At 52.1% G+C, this 12,164-nt stretch overlaps 7 protein-coding genes across 7 annotated transcripts; 3 read left to right on the forward strand and 4 right to left on the reverse strand.

Annotated features, from left to right (window-relative positions):
• Positions 1–661: 661 nt before the first annotated feature.
• On the reverse strand, positions 662–1,940 carry MYCFIDRAFT_211184 (uncharacterized protein). The gene is made up of 2 exons (XM_007928075.1): positions 1,066–1,940; positions 662–1,012 (listed from the first exon to the last, which is right to left on the reverse strand). The coding sequence occupies exons 1-2, from the start codon at positions 1,856–1,858 to the stop codon at positions 843–845; spliced, it is 963 nt and encodes a 320-aa protein (XP_007926266.1). The 5' UTR covers positions 1,859–1,940; the 3' UTR covers positions 662–842.
• A 565-nt stretch (positions 1,941–2,505) lies between these two features.
• MYCFIDRAFT_196315 (uncharacterized protein) lies at positions 2,506–3,846 on the forward strand (the record flags this gene model as incomplete). Its single annotated transcript, XM_007928076.1, has 1 exon — positions 2,506–3,846. One exon carries the CDS (start codon positions 2,506–2,508, stop codon positions 3,844–3,846), a length of 1,341 nt encoding a protein of 446 aa, XP_007926267.1.
• Positions 3,847–4,437: 591 nt separating this feature from the next.
• MYCFIDRAFT_36361 (glycoside hydrolase family 15 carbohydrate-binding module family 21 protein) lies at positions 4,438–6,366 on the forward strand (the record flags this gene model as incomplete). Its single annotated transcript, XM_007927561.1, has 1 exon — positions 4,438–6,366. The coding sequence occupies one exon, from the start codon at positions 4,438–4,440 to the stop codon at positions 6,364–6,366; it is 1,929 nt and encodes a 642-aa protein (XP_007925752.1).
• Positions 6,367–6,576: 210 nt separating this feature from the next.
• On the reverse strand, positions 6,577–7,709 carry MYCFIDRAFT_153614 (uncharacterized protein; the record flags this gene model as incomplete). Its single annotated transcript, XM_007928077.1, has 1 exon — positions 6,577–7,709. The coding sequence occupies exon 1, from the start codon at positions 7,687–7,689 to the stop codon at positions 6,577–6,579; it is 1,113 nt and encodes a 370-aa protein (XP_007926268.1). The 5' UTR covers positions 7,690–7,709.
• Positions 7,710–8,813: 1,104 nt separating this feature from the next.
• On the reverse strand, positions 8,814–9,486 carry MYCFIDRAFT_211185 (uncharacterized protein). Its single transcript, XM_007928078.1, has one exon. It carries the CDS (start codon positions 9,297–9,299, stop codon positions 8,883–8,885), a length of 417 nt encoding a protein of 138 aa, XP_007926269.1. The 5' UTR covers positions 9,300–9,486; the 3' UTR covers positions 8,814–8,882.
• Positions 8,814–10,488, forward strand: MYCFIDRAFT_207638 (uncharacterized protein). Its single transcript, XM_007928079.1, has 8 exons — positions 8,814–9,356; positions 9,387–9,405; positions 9,432–9,445; positions 9,471–9,517; positions 9,541–9,595; positions 9,633–9,728; positions 9,773–9,825; positions 9,861–10,488. The coding sequence occupies exons 1-8, from the start codon at positions 9,306–9,308 to the stop codon at positions 9,913–9,915; spliced, it is 390 nt and encodes a 129-aa protein (XP_007926270.1). The 5' UTR covers positions 8,814–9,305; the 3' UTR covers positions 9,916–10,488.
• Positions 9,562–11,627, reverse strand: MYCFIDRAFT_153617 (uncharacterized protein; the record flags this gene model as incomplete). Its single annotated transcript, XM_007928080.1, has 1 exon — positions 9,562–11,627. The coding sequence occupies one exon, from the start codon at positions 11,625–11,627 to the stop codon at positions 9,963–9,965; it is 1,665 nt and encodes a 554-aa protein (XP_007926271.1). The 3' UTR covers positions 9,562–9,962.
• Between the last annotated feature and the right edge of the window lie 537 nt (positions 11,628–12,164).

Raw genomic sequence — 12,164 nt, forward strand, 5'->3', positions numbered from 1 at the left:
CGTGGAGTGTCAACAAGATTAAGGAGGAGTGATGGCGACCTTGAGAGCGATGTTGCAGTATGCTTGAGACCATCCATATCAAAAGCCTCCATTCGCATGGAGCTGTGCTTATTATTTCTGCCGGATGTTCGTCCAATGCATAAAATGAACTTGATCTGGAAGCGAACCTTGAGCTCGAGCACGACCGACACTAGATGGCCATTGTGGAGGTTCGAAGGCTTGCAATAGACCAATATCATCTTGTCCAGGCCGAGCGAGCCGAAAACATATTCATGTGTGAGTGCCGCAATGGGGGATGACGGTTCGTGGAATTCATCGAGTATCCATCTTTCTGCTTTACGGCCATATACAGGATCAGCAAAGATGATTGCGCCAGTGCAGCTGAGAGAAGACATATGCGGGCTAATGGGGGACGCGATTGTGTTGTGTTGAGTCCATGGTCGAAGCAGAATACAATCCCAGGAGCAATACAATCGCGAGACCGATTTCGCGCGAGGCCGCCTTGTTGCCTTCTTTTCCATAGCCAATCAACCACCGCCGAGCGGTTCGCGTTTCGGCCCAAGACCACGTGAGCAGCTGTTGTGCAATACCACCCAATGCGCTGGAGCGTCCAAACAGTCGAATGCATCAGAACCGAGAAGTAAGGGAATGGGATGGGATTATACGAAACCGAGCTCCCATTTTGAGCTATCTAATGCCTCCGGTCATGCCGCTCAATGCTTCGTTCCCAGAACGCCTCTCATGCTCGTCCCAGAGGCTCCGCCTGCACACCAGGAAACAACTTGCACGATCAAGGGAAGCGTATAGCATACATAAAACATACCAGGTCATCCAAAAAGCGCTTAACCTTGCATACGCTTGCGCTTGCCAACTTGGGCAGAGAAACCAGTCTTGATGGCGGTGACAGAGCGACGAGAACCGCATGAGTTGCAGGTGACGAAATAGAGACGGTTCTCTCCCTTGTTGAGCTCGGTGTCGGGTGAACGGCAGGTCTTGCAGGTAACGTACTCCACTGGACAGAATATTAGTAGGACTTCACGGGAGATGTGGTCGTTTCAAACTTACTGATGTACCGTCTCAGGACGTTCTCAATCTGCTTCTGCTGGAACCGACCCTTGATGACCAATCTTCTGCTTCCGTCCACGGAACCACTTGTACCCAATTCAGCGAACAAAAACTGCGTCACGTGCTCATCCGTCCGCTTCATTCTCTTGCAGATATCGGCGATGTTGGCGAAGATGGTCTTCTTGTTACCTTCACGAAGACATTGTGGAGGTGGAATCTTGTAGCTCTTGCCTCCGCCAGAAGCAAGGTCTGGATGTGAGTCGTGTAGGAGGACGAAGAATCGGTGGAGTAAGCTCTCGTAGCTGATGGGTTTCGTCTCATCATGTTTCCACACTCCGGTGCCGCCGTGAATGTCGCCGTCTTGTAGACCACTCTCGCCGGATTCCTTCTCAGCCTCTTCCTCCTTGTCTTCCGTGGCGCCGGCCTCAGCCAGCTGTTTCTCGAAGTCGTCTTCAGGTGCCTTCACCTTCTTCTTCTTTTTCTTCTTCAGCGCCGAGAGGTCGACCTCGCCATCATCTGCCGCCTTCTCCTCTGCAGCAGCATCCTCGGCGTCCTCCTTGTCCTTCTTCGAAGACTTCTTCTTTTTCTTTTTAGCCAATCCCTCGAACATGGCCGTCACCTCATCGACTTCCTTGTCGTCGCCATTGGTCTCTGGTTTGCTGTGTGATTCGGCGGAGTCCTTGTCGCCATCGTGAACTCCATTGGTGGCATGGGTTACGTTGCCTTCGCCGTCGACAATCGTCTGACCCTCGGCGAAGGCAACGGACTTCCGCTTCTGCGGTTCTTCCGCCATGATTGCGATCTCGAATGTGCGCGCTGTTACGGTGATGTCTGTGTTCTGGGTAGTGATTGGGCTTTGGACTGAAATGTTTGTTGAGTGGTGTTTGGATGGAGATCTCAAGTCGTGCTTTATGACTCCAAATTCGACGCAACCCTGTTCACAAGCGGAAGGAGCTGCCCGAGCCGAAGACGCGGGGTTCAGCCTCAGGCAAATGTGCGTCACATCCCTGTTGCTGCGCCAAACACTCATACCCATCTCATTTCATCTCAAGACTCATTCACTTACCATATCCTTGTGACGAGCGATTGCACGTGCTTAAGCCAGACCCCGTCCCGAATAGCATCTGGAGCCACAAGCACGGTGCAGTGCTGTTGTCGGAATCAGCAATTTGGACGCTGCAGACGTCGCCCAGCTGATCAGGTCCAGTTCACCTGATCATTTCAACGATCCTGCACCACACTCGCAAGTCCACGAGCCATTCCGGATCGCACAGAACGATTAGGAATACTACGACCAACTCTGGAGACCAGGTTCTGCCGTAAGCTCGCCAAGAAACATTAGCGGCTGTTGTTGCCTACTCAAGCCAGGCAGAACTCTGGCCCAGCATTTGGTAAGGTAGTCTCATGCTTCATCTCCCTCATCCAAACCTCACCGCCACAATGATACACAATTTACCCGAAGAGATCATTGATCGCATCTTCAGCCATTTGTGCGTCACGGCTGACCTGGCTCGGCGCAACGAGGACCAGCTCAGGCTTTCGACATTAGCTTCGATTGCACGTTCGAGCAAGACTCTCAATCGAATTGTCGAGCATCACCTGTATCAGACGATCGATTGCCGGACCCACATTGATACCACGAGGCTACGCCAGTTCATAAGAGCGCTGCTGTACAATCCAGATGCAGCCAGTCATGTCCAGCAGATTCGTCTGCAAGACTGGGATGTCGGGAGTCGTGGCCTCATCCTCATCCAGGAATCGGATGGCCCCGAGGAGCTTGCGCTTGGGGGAGCTGCGCTTGTAACGCAAATTCGGAACGCTATGACTGCAAGCAGCCTGCCCATGGACTTGAAAGATGACCTCCAAAACATGCTTTCTAACGATCCAGCATGCCCGGACGCTGAGCTTGCATTGTTACTCGTGCTGTGCACGAATGCTCGACATCTTGACATTGTCTGCGATGTCGATATTCCATCAAGTTTTGTGCTGCGAGTAGCAGAAGCAGTTCACATGCCCTCCAGCCATGCTGACAAGAAAAGACCACTGGAGCACTTGTCGGAGCTCCATGTGGCACATTCCGACACCGAAGGACATACAAGCATAGCTGATGTCCATGATCTGTTGCAGCTACCCAGGCTCAGGACATTTCGAGGACATATGCTTGCTTGTGATCAACTTTGGCCACTACCGAGGACCGTGCGATCGCCGGTCAAGCGGATCTTCCTTCAATACTCGCTCCTAGATCATCTAGGTCTCGAAAGCATCCTGCAGGCATGTCCTTCCCTAACAACGCTCTCCGTCGAGTGGGCTGGATCTACGGTTGGCGAGTGTTGCATCGATATGAACATGTTCGGCCAGACCCTTCGCACCTTTGGTGCAAACCTCGAAGTGATCCGTTTGAAGCCCGAGATGGCTGCCTGCTTTGATGAATCTCACGATCATAGGACTTCAATTGGTTCAATGGCTTCACTTGCTTCTCTTAGGGAGCTCACGGCTCCATATACGACATTCTTTGGCAGGGAACAGGACCGGCCTGAGCGCTACCCGCAACTGGCTGAGATCCTACCGGAGTCACTACGGCTCTTGAGAATGGTGGACCACACGGCTGATGATCCTGACATTCTCGACGATCAGCTCTGGGCTCTCATGCAAGATGAGAGGCACAAACAGCTCAAGACGATCAGAATTAATCGTGGAGCGCCCTTCTCGTACTACGCAGAGGATATAGGCTGGGACGAATCAGAAAGCAATCAGTTCTGGGTAGTCCTAAAGAGGATATAGCGAAAGCTCGCTTAGAGGACGAGGAGGCGGCACAGAAGATGGGGGAGTATGGAGGTCGAGGTGCTAGAAAGCAGCGATGTATTGATCAGCATACGAGTTTCATGCAGGACGAGATCTTGCTCAACTTGTCTATGCTGTGTTCAACGAAGGCTGGGCTGGAGATGGCTGGGACTACGCTCACAAAGGCTTCCGGCGACACACAAACTTGTATCCTTTCCATGAAACGTTGAACTGCTGCCTCGCCCTTCTGTATCACACCAAGTCTAGTCGCCGAGCTCAACCATACTATGCTTGTGCTCGTCCAAGTGACAAAGGTATTCCGTGAAGCTCACTGGCTCACACTAGCGCGTGCAATTTGCGAGGCCGACCCGGTTCGCCGATGAACAATCTCCATCACATGACAACAAAAACACTACAGTAATGTCCCGGCACGACTTGTGGTGGCACCTTCCAATGCATGTCGTAATCAGCTCCCAAGATCTGCTTGCATCGTTATGACAGTGCCGCCCGCTGTTGAGCACGGTATTCCAAGCACTTGGTACCGCGTCTTTCATTCTTCATCTTTCTGCCTTCTCCCCCGCATCATCCAGAATGAGGTGGCCATCTTCCATACTGACAGCCGGTATCAGCCTGCTGCGATGCACCTTCGCCTTCGCCCAGTCTTGCAACACCACAGTACTGCACGTCGATACACCAAGTCAAGGCAATGTGGTATTCAAAAGTTTCAGCTACTGCGGCGGCATCCTGAGCACTTCTGCATACATCAATAATCTTGCATACAACAAGCTGGTCAACCTCTATTTCACGAATCGACAAGACCAAAGTACACCATTGACGTCGATCGGACTGCGCTACAACAGCAGTGTCGATGGCACGCCATACGAGCTTTGGGCATCAAGCACGCCTGTCTACGTCGATGGCATCACGAAGCTTCTCAATATCACTTACGATGTAGTCGATACCGGAAGCGAATACAACCAGGTCCTCAATCTGGACGTTGTCGCGAGTGGTGCACCAGAGCCTACACTGCCTGGGCCACCACAACCTTACGCCACGCCGAAAGGCTTCAGTGACGACATCACCGATTTCCTCGAAGTGGCCAATGGCTCTCAACTTGTGGCCTCACTCAACAAGATGTTCGCGAACATCAATCCAGCTATCGAAGGAGCAGTCGATGGCGTGGTAGTCGCAGGACGAAGCGGACCATTCTTCGAATCGAAGCTGCCAGATTATGGATACGACTGGGTCCGAGATTCGTCCTTGACAATGGATGTCGTTCAGACTCTGTACGCAGCTGCTAACAACAGTAACGCCAAGCAGCAATACGAAGCCATTCTCTTCCAGTACGCACTTGCTCGTGCCACAGAGCAGACCGCCCCAAACCTGCAGACTGGTTTAGGAGAGCCCAAGTTCTACCTGAATAATACGGTATACGAAAAGCCTTGGGGACGACCTCAGAATGACGGACCAGCTACAGCTGCAACCACGCTTATTGAATTTGCTGAGAGCTATCTCGCAGCAGGTGGTAATCTTTCTACTGTGAAGGAGAAGCTCTACGATTCCGCTACTTATCCTGCAACCGCACCGATGCGGAAAGATCTGCTTTTCGTTGCCAGCAATTGGACTTCAGCCTCATTTGACTTATGGGAGGAAGAAAGTGCGGATCACTTCTACACGCGTATGGTGCAGCGTCGCGCTCTCGTCCTGGGCAGCAAATTCGCAGAGACTATGGATGACCATGAGACTGCGGCAACTCTGAAGTCTGCTCTTGATGCTCTGACTGCGACAATGAGCCAGTTCTGGGACGTCAACCGAGGCATATTGCTGTACGAATACGGTCCAGTACTTCTCGGCAAGTCGAGCTATCTGGATGCTGCGGTCCCTCTTGGCCTCATTCATGGTTACGCGAACGATACCGTTTTCAGCTACACCAACGACCAAGTTCTATCCACTGTCGTGCGCTTCGTCACCAGCTTCACCGAGACATACCCGCTCGCGAACAAAACGCAGACAGATGGCTCCGGCCTGACTCTTGGTGTGCCCATTGGACGCTACCCCGAAGATGTGTACAATGGAACAGGGACCGAGGAGAACGGTGGAAATCCTTGGTACCTCACTACTGCCGCGATCGCGCAGGTTATGTATGCCGCATCCGATGAGTACAACTCGGCCGAGAATCTCACCGTCACCAACACCTCGCTGAGCTTTTTCGAGTACTTCGTCCCAGATGCTGAGCTTGAAGTGGGCCAGACGTATGTCATCGACAGCCAGGAATTTTCAAAGGTCATCGGAAGCCTGAACGGTTGGGGCGATGCGTTCCTGCGAACTGTGAAGTACTATACGCCATCGGATGGATCTCTCGCGGAAGAGTACAATCGTGATGATGGCGTTCCGCAAGGCTGTGTCGACCTGACTTGGTCTTATGCGAGCATAATCACGGCTGCCATCCAGAGAGCTAAGACTAGGAACGAGGATGACTTTGTCCGAGACCTCGCCAATCTAGGCATCACCCCCAATTAGTCGTCTTGGCGGGTCTTCTACAACAGCGTAGAATTCATTGGCGTGCAGCTCTCTTGCCCGTTGGCAATTGCTGTGATACTCGTCGGGCTGCTTGACGATGCGGATACCAGAGCATTTACAGGAGAGCATGGCCTTCCTAGAGAAGGGCCCAATAAGTCTGGTAAGCAGGCCAGATAGCACGCACAATCATCGAAGTCACGACCAAGTTGTTTACATTTTGCTTTCTCTTGGCTGTGGTCTGTTGTCATCTGATAGCAGATCACAGATCCAGCGCTCAGCCTCCCTACGCATCAGCGCAGAGAACTGATGGCCAGCATCAGGATCTTTGATATCTTCAAGTTCAATACCTTGATCCCCAGCCCAGCTATCTTTAGCGATGCCTCGCTTGAGCCAAGTGAGAAAAGGTTCGCCTTGAACGTACGGGACAAGTCTGTCCTTCCCGCCACTTAAACAGATAATCTTCTTGCCAGCAAGAGTTTGCTCAATAATATCTCGCAGGCGTTTCACTTCGTCTCGCGATGGTTCATGCTTGATATCCTCTGGAGAATAGACATCCAGCTCGCTCAGTAGTATTCCGGCTGGATCGAGTTGCTCCACGGCAGCGACGAGCGATTGCGGAAAATCTGGCGATCCTAGAAACTCCTGTCCCGGCGGATCTGTAGTCATGCAAGACCGCAGCTTTGCTCTTATCGCTCGATCCGTCATCAGACGTACATAGTCTGGACAGCCCACCACAATCATCCCGGCTGTGATCCGCGGCTCTTTCATCAGTGCTATCCAACTCGCATGTCCGCCCAGACTCACGCCGCCGGCAATATTATCATTAATTTTGAACTCCAAATGCGACTCGATCTGCGTGATCAAAAGACTCAGATCATGCGCCGTACCAGAATAGGTCGCAAACATATGTTGTGCATGTTGAGGATTTCCCTGCTTCCAAGACAAATTATGATCGTTTTCAATCATCCTCGAGCCATGGTTTCTTTGATCATAACATATGCATATCAAGCCTTTTCTGCTTCCCACCTGGGCTCTTTTCTGGTTCCATGCTTCGAGCAATGCTGCCGCGGTGTATGCCATGGAGTCTTGAGTGTCGCCGCGGCCGTGGAGGAGCCAGAATGCCGTGATTGATTCCGGGTGTCGCGGTAGTTCGTTCTTTCCGTAGACTGTGGTTAGGATACCGCCTACGTTGAGTCGCTGCCATGATACTGGCTTCACATTAGCGAAGGCTTGGTGGGTTTGGGGAAGAGGTGATTCGAATGGTGATTTCTTGGAGTCTATGCGAAGAGCGTGGCTCCACGTGTATGTGCTGCCGCCTGCCATGCTGGAAATTTGTACAAAAGAATTGAAACGGGAAATGCTGGTGTTCAAGATGTGTTGATGTTTTCGGTCAACGCTCTCCGATCTTCGGTGGAGGCGTGTTGTTGCCGAGGCTTTGCTCTCGGGACAGCAACATCATCATTCTCGACAGACACCATCAATCCGTTCCTTACACTTCACTCACAACGATTTCCACAGTATCGGTATCAAAGCATTTCCCGCCAGGTCTGATGAAGGCGATACGGGCAGTACATCACACGTATGCCCAACTTTCCATCAGCGGCTTTGACATGTGCAGGACGCGGGCAGAACGAGCCACTGCGGCCGCCTTAGGGCATCAGAACATATCGTACGCGATGTGCGTACTTCATGCTTATATCCGGAGCGACCTATAGCATCTCTCTTGCCGACCTCGTTTGAGCAGCGCCCGGCCTGTCGGCACTTCCTGAAGACGAGGTACCAAGCGCTCGCTGTATTGATCCCAAATTGGTATCGATGGCGTTCAGATGAGCGAAGAATCCTTCTCACTTGATTGAACTGGGCAGGGAGGGTGAGATGTAAGAAACCATGAACAACATCCTTCAGCCTTTCAGCTCCTGCTCCTAAAGCTGTTCCTGTGATATGATACAAATGAGAAACGCTGCCAGATTTCGATTGCTCTCTGGATCGAAAACAATAAATGTGCTTCAAAGAGACGTTTTGACATTCTGTAGACGTGAAAGGAGTGAGGTTGACATAGGCGAGGACTATCAGCCAAAAAATATCGAAAAGAGCGAAACAATTACCATCAGCTCAGCGCCAATCACGGATTCAATTGAATGAATTAGAACTGAACAGTTATATGCATTTCATGATCTGCAAATTTTCGACAGCCATTCATGGTTCAGCGGTAGAGTTATCTGTCAGTCACTCCTAATGCGGTGCTGGGTAGCCTCGGGTTGACATGCATGGCCTTTCGAAAGAAGACACATCCTAAGAAAACGACCCTGCTGAAGCGTGGGCGGCTGTCAATTCTTTTGATTCCTTTGTGGGTAATCGGATCCTTCTTTCGAGTGAAGGTTCATGCTATGTTGACGACGATCTTTGCAATCATGACAACATGTCTCTCATGAACTCAACTTCAACATGTGGAAGATTAAGATTGTGCTGTCTATCTGTGCCTGGATTCCCATCGCGCTGAAAACAGACGATCACGACTATTCCCTCCCGAGCAAACCCATGCCCTCAACCTCACCAAAATCTTTCGCTTTCACAACCAACTCAACCATTGCCTGCACTTTCACCATCTTCTCTGGCGCTTCTTGAACTTCACTCGAACTGAAGCCGACCTTCGTATCCTCTTCTCCAGGTCCAATTGGCCTGGGCTGCATTCTGAGCACATTGCTCTCAGGTTGTTGCAGTACTGTGCACTGAATTGCAGTCACAGTGTGCTTTCCTGCCGCGATGCTGTCGTTCAATAGATTCGATATGGTCTGATGTGTGGCAAGTGACATTGCGGTTGCGTAGCTTCGTCGTGCTGACATGAGTGATGTCCTCAGTAATCGTGGTCCACATACTTGGGGGTTCATGGCGGCAGTAGCTCTGGCAAGGCTCGTCTTGAGAGTAGCAGACATGATTTCATGCCTTTATCGATAGCTTTGAACAAGGCGCCGTGCACGATGTCAGTGTCAGTGATCTTTCTGAGTTAAGCTGGGGTCAAGAATGAAACGACTGCGAGAGGTGGAGGTTGATAAATTGATACCGAGCCTCACTTCATGGCGTGAGCAAGCGAGAGACACGACAAGGGTTACCCGATTCTTCCGGCGTTGATATACGTCTCGCGTAATCTGGTGTGATGCCACTGAAAACATCAAGCATGATTGATCATGGTCCAGTCACGACCTCATTCCACGCGCAAGACGTGCCCCGAGTGGATAATAAAATGCTATTTGAGGCCGTTGTTGCAGATTTCTACGCTGAAGCTGTTTCTCCAGCATCCTGGGCCATGCTGCGGAACATCCGCCATCTTGGAAGCCAAGTGGGCGCTTCGGCAAATCAACGCGGTGACTAAGGACTTTCGTCGGACTAGCAAAGCGGTGTTTGCCAGCATCTCAATGGCTATGACAGGCCTGTGCATTATCTGAGCAGCCTCGCGATGTTGTGAGAACGCGACCTGCAATTGCTCGCTAGTTGAGGTCTCCCTCTGGCCTTGCGGGCCGCAGTTCCCACGGCCTTACGCCATTTTGGTGATGTGCAGTGAGATGGCATGATCTAAGAGATTTTCTGCGTGATGCCGTTCATCCAGATTCGAGAAGTTCGATCATACCCAGAGTCCTGTGCGAAGCGCTTGCCCAGTCTGCGGCCTGCCTGACACGACCCTTGATCTGATGCACGAGAGTCACCACGGCCTTCTCATCGTCATCATCGCTGCTCTGCCAATCACCGAATTTATGACTGTAGAGGTCTAGTAGCAATAAGAGCACGTCATAAAGGACGCTCACATGCGCCGGGTGCTGGATGTATTTGTGAATGAAGCCCAGCATGGGCAGAAGTCGGTCGGGTGTTCGTCCGGATAGCGCAGCGCGAGAAGCACTGCGGTGGCGCAACGTGACCAGGAGGGTGATCAAATCATTACGATTGAACTGCTCCCAATTTCCAGGAGGCAGGACCTGGTCCACAGCCTCGGCGTACTTCCCTTGTCGCAGGCTTCGTTGCCAGGGCACGAGCTTCTTATGCCGTGGTCTGTCGTTGCCAGTAATGACAATGTCAGCACCTTCACCTTTGTAGTCCTTGCCTCGATCGCGTGCCCGGATGCCTTGACGCATGTCCTTCTTTTTCTGCTTGCGCTCGTACTCGTCTGCTGTTCCAGCCACCAAGGCTTCCATTTTCTTTTCGCGTTCGCGAGCTTTTACCTTCTCGGTGCCAGCTAGGCGGGTTCGGAGCGAGAGCAGACCATTTTGAAGGCCAACGGCAAGGTGGCGATCGTCACGTGCAGCGTGGTTTGCTGAAGCGGCGGAAATGACAGCCAAGCTCAAAATAGGCGACGGATATTTGAAGGCGGCAACAACTTCCCAGCTGACCGTGTCATGAATCTTGACATGTCCATCGAGGCCGGCAGTGAGGATGCGAGCGCCATTCTGAGCCGTCGACAAAGCAGTGACGGTCTTCTGGTGCGACCTGATGACATTTTCAGCCTTTCCAGCGACCAGGTTGACAATAGATACCTCATTGCCGGCAGCCGTGGCAATGCTCGAGCTACTCAATGGGAGCAAGTCTTCGATCGGCGCGGGCAATTTGAATGTCAGGCTGGCCATGTTTCCCGTGCGGCCCTGCCGAGTATCCCAAATGCGCACAGTCTGGTCGTAGCTGCCGCTGACTACCACATTACCACCTTGACCAGGCAAGTACGCTCCGCAACGCACATAGTCTTCATGTCCAATGCCTGTCCACCTGGCAACATCTTCCGTCAAATCCCAGACGCGCACAGTGCGGTCGTCACTGCAGCTCATCAGGTCTGTAAGAACGCTCGGGCTCCATCTCACGACATGCACTGGCAGCTTGTGTGCATGCGCGCCATTCCACTGTTTCAAAATAGCTCTTGAACCTGTATCAAATGCCTGAATCGTACCACTGTCTCCACCAGCAAGTAGAATGCGACCATCCCGCCGCAGGACACCTGATCGAGCGGTATCATCGACACCGAATCGGCTGATGGTCTTGAGCAGTTTGCGTGTCTTGGTGCTGTATGTCTGCACGCGACTACCACTCGTGATGGCGAAAGCGTCGGCTTGTGGACCAGTAGGATTTGCATCTGGCAGCGTGATCGATGTAACGGCGGCATTGTGAGGTGAAGGAAGCAAAAGCTGATTCTTGAATGCCTTCCAGTAGGTGGTATCGGCCGTTTGCGGTGCCGGACCTGGCGCCGAGCGCACAATTGGCAGCGGCGCCACCTCTGCTGCCATCGCGACTGCTGGCTATCTCGTAAATTGAAGACTCTGGAGCGATGGCATTTTTGCATGTCAGCAAAGATGCACATGAGAAATTCGAGCCAAATTTTGGGAAGCTGGATGCCGAGAAAATGCCGAAGCTCGGATGCATGCCCGTTCTCGCCGACAACACCTCACGACGCATTCATGATGTTCTGGATCGCCAGTGCAGACACTTGGAGGAGCTGTTGACGGCTTCATTGATCCACTACACTCCATGAGTCTGGACAGAACGGCAGGCTCTCCCAGCGCCATCCCTTGATTCGTTCGTCGTTAGTAGCACGCGTTCCAGAAGCATACGGCATCAGTACCATCCGTATGCGGACGGCATCGACACCTAGGATACGTGCTGAAGTTTCGTTTTCTACATTAAAACTTCTTGCCTCGGAATGGCATATCTGCTTACGAGGCCGCGACCGTAGACGATACATATATCTTCACCGGCATTGCGTGTGCTCCGTTACCGAAGAATGCACGACGTCCGCTCGGAATGTTGGCTCTGACCACAGCACC

The sequence above is a fragment of the Pseudocercospora fijiensis genome (assembly GCF_000340215.1).
Source record: "Pseudocercospora fijiensis CIRAD86 unplaced genomic scaffold MYCFIscaffold_4, whole genome shotgun sequence".
Taxonomy (NCBI): domain Eukaryota; kingdom Fungi; phylum Ascomycota; class Dothideomycetes; order Mycosphaerellales; family Mycosphaerellaceae; genus Pseudocercospora; species Pseudocercospora fijiensis.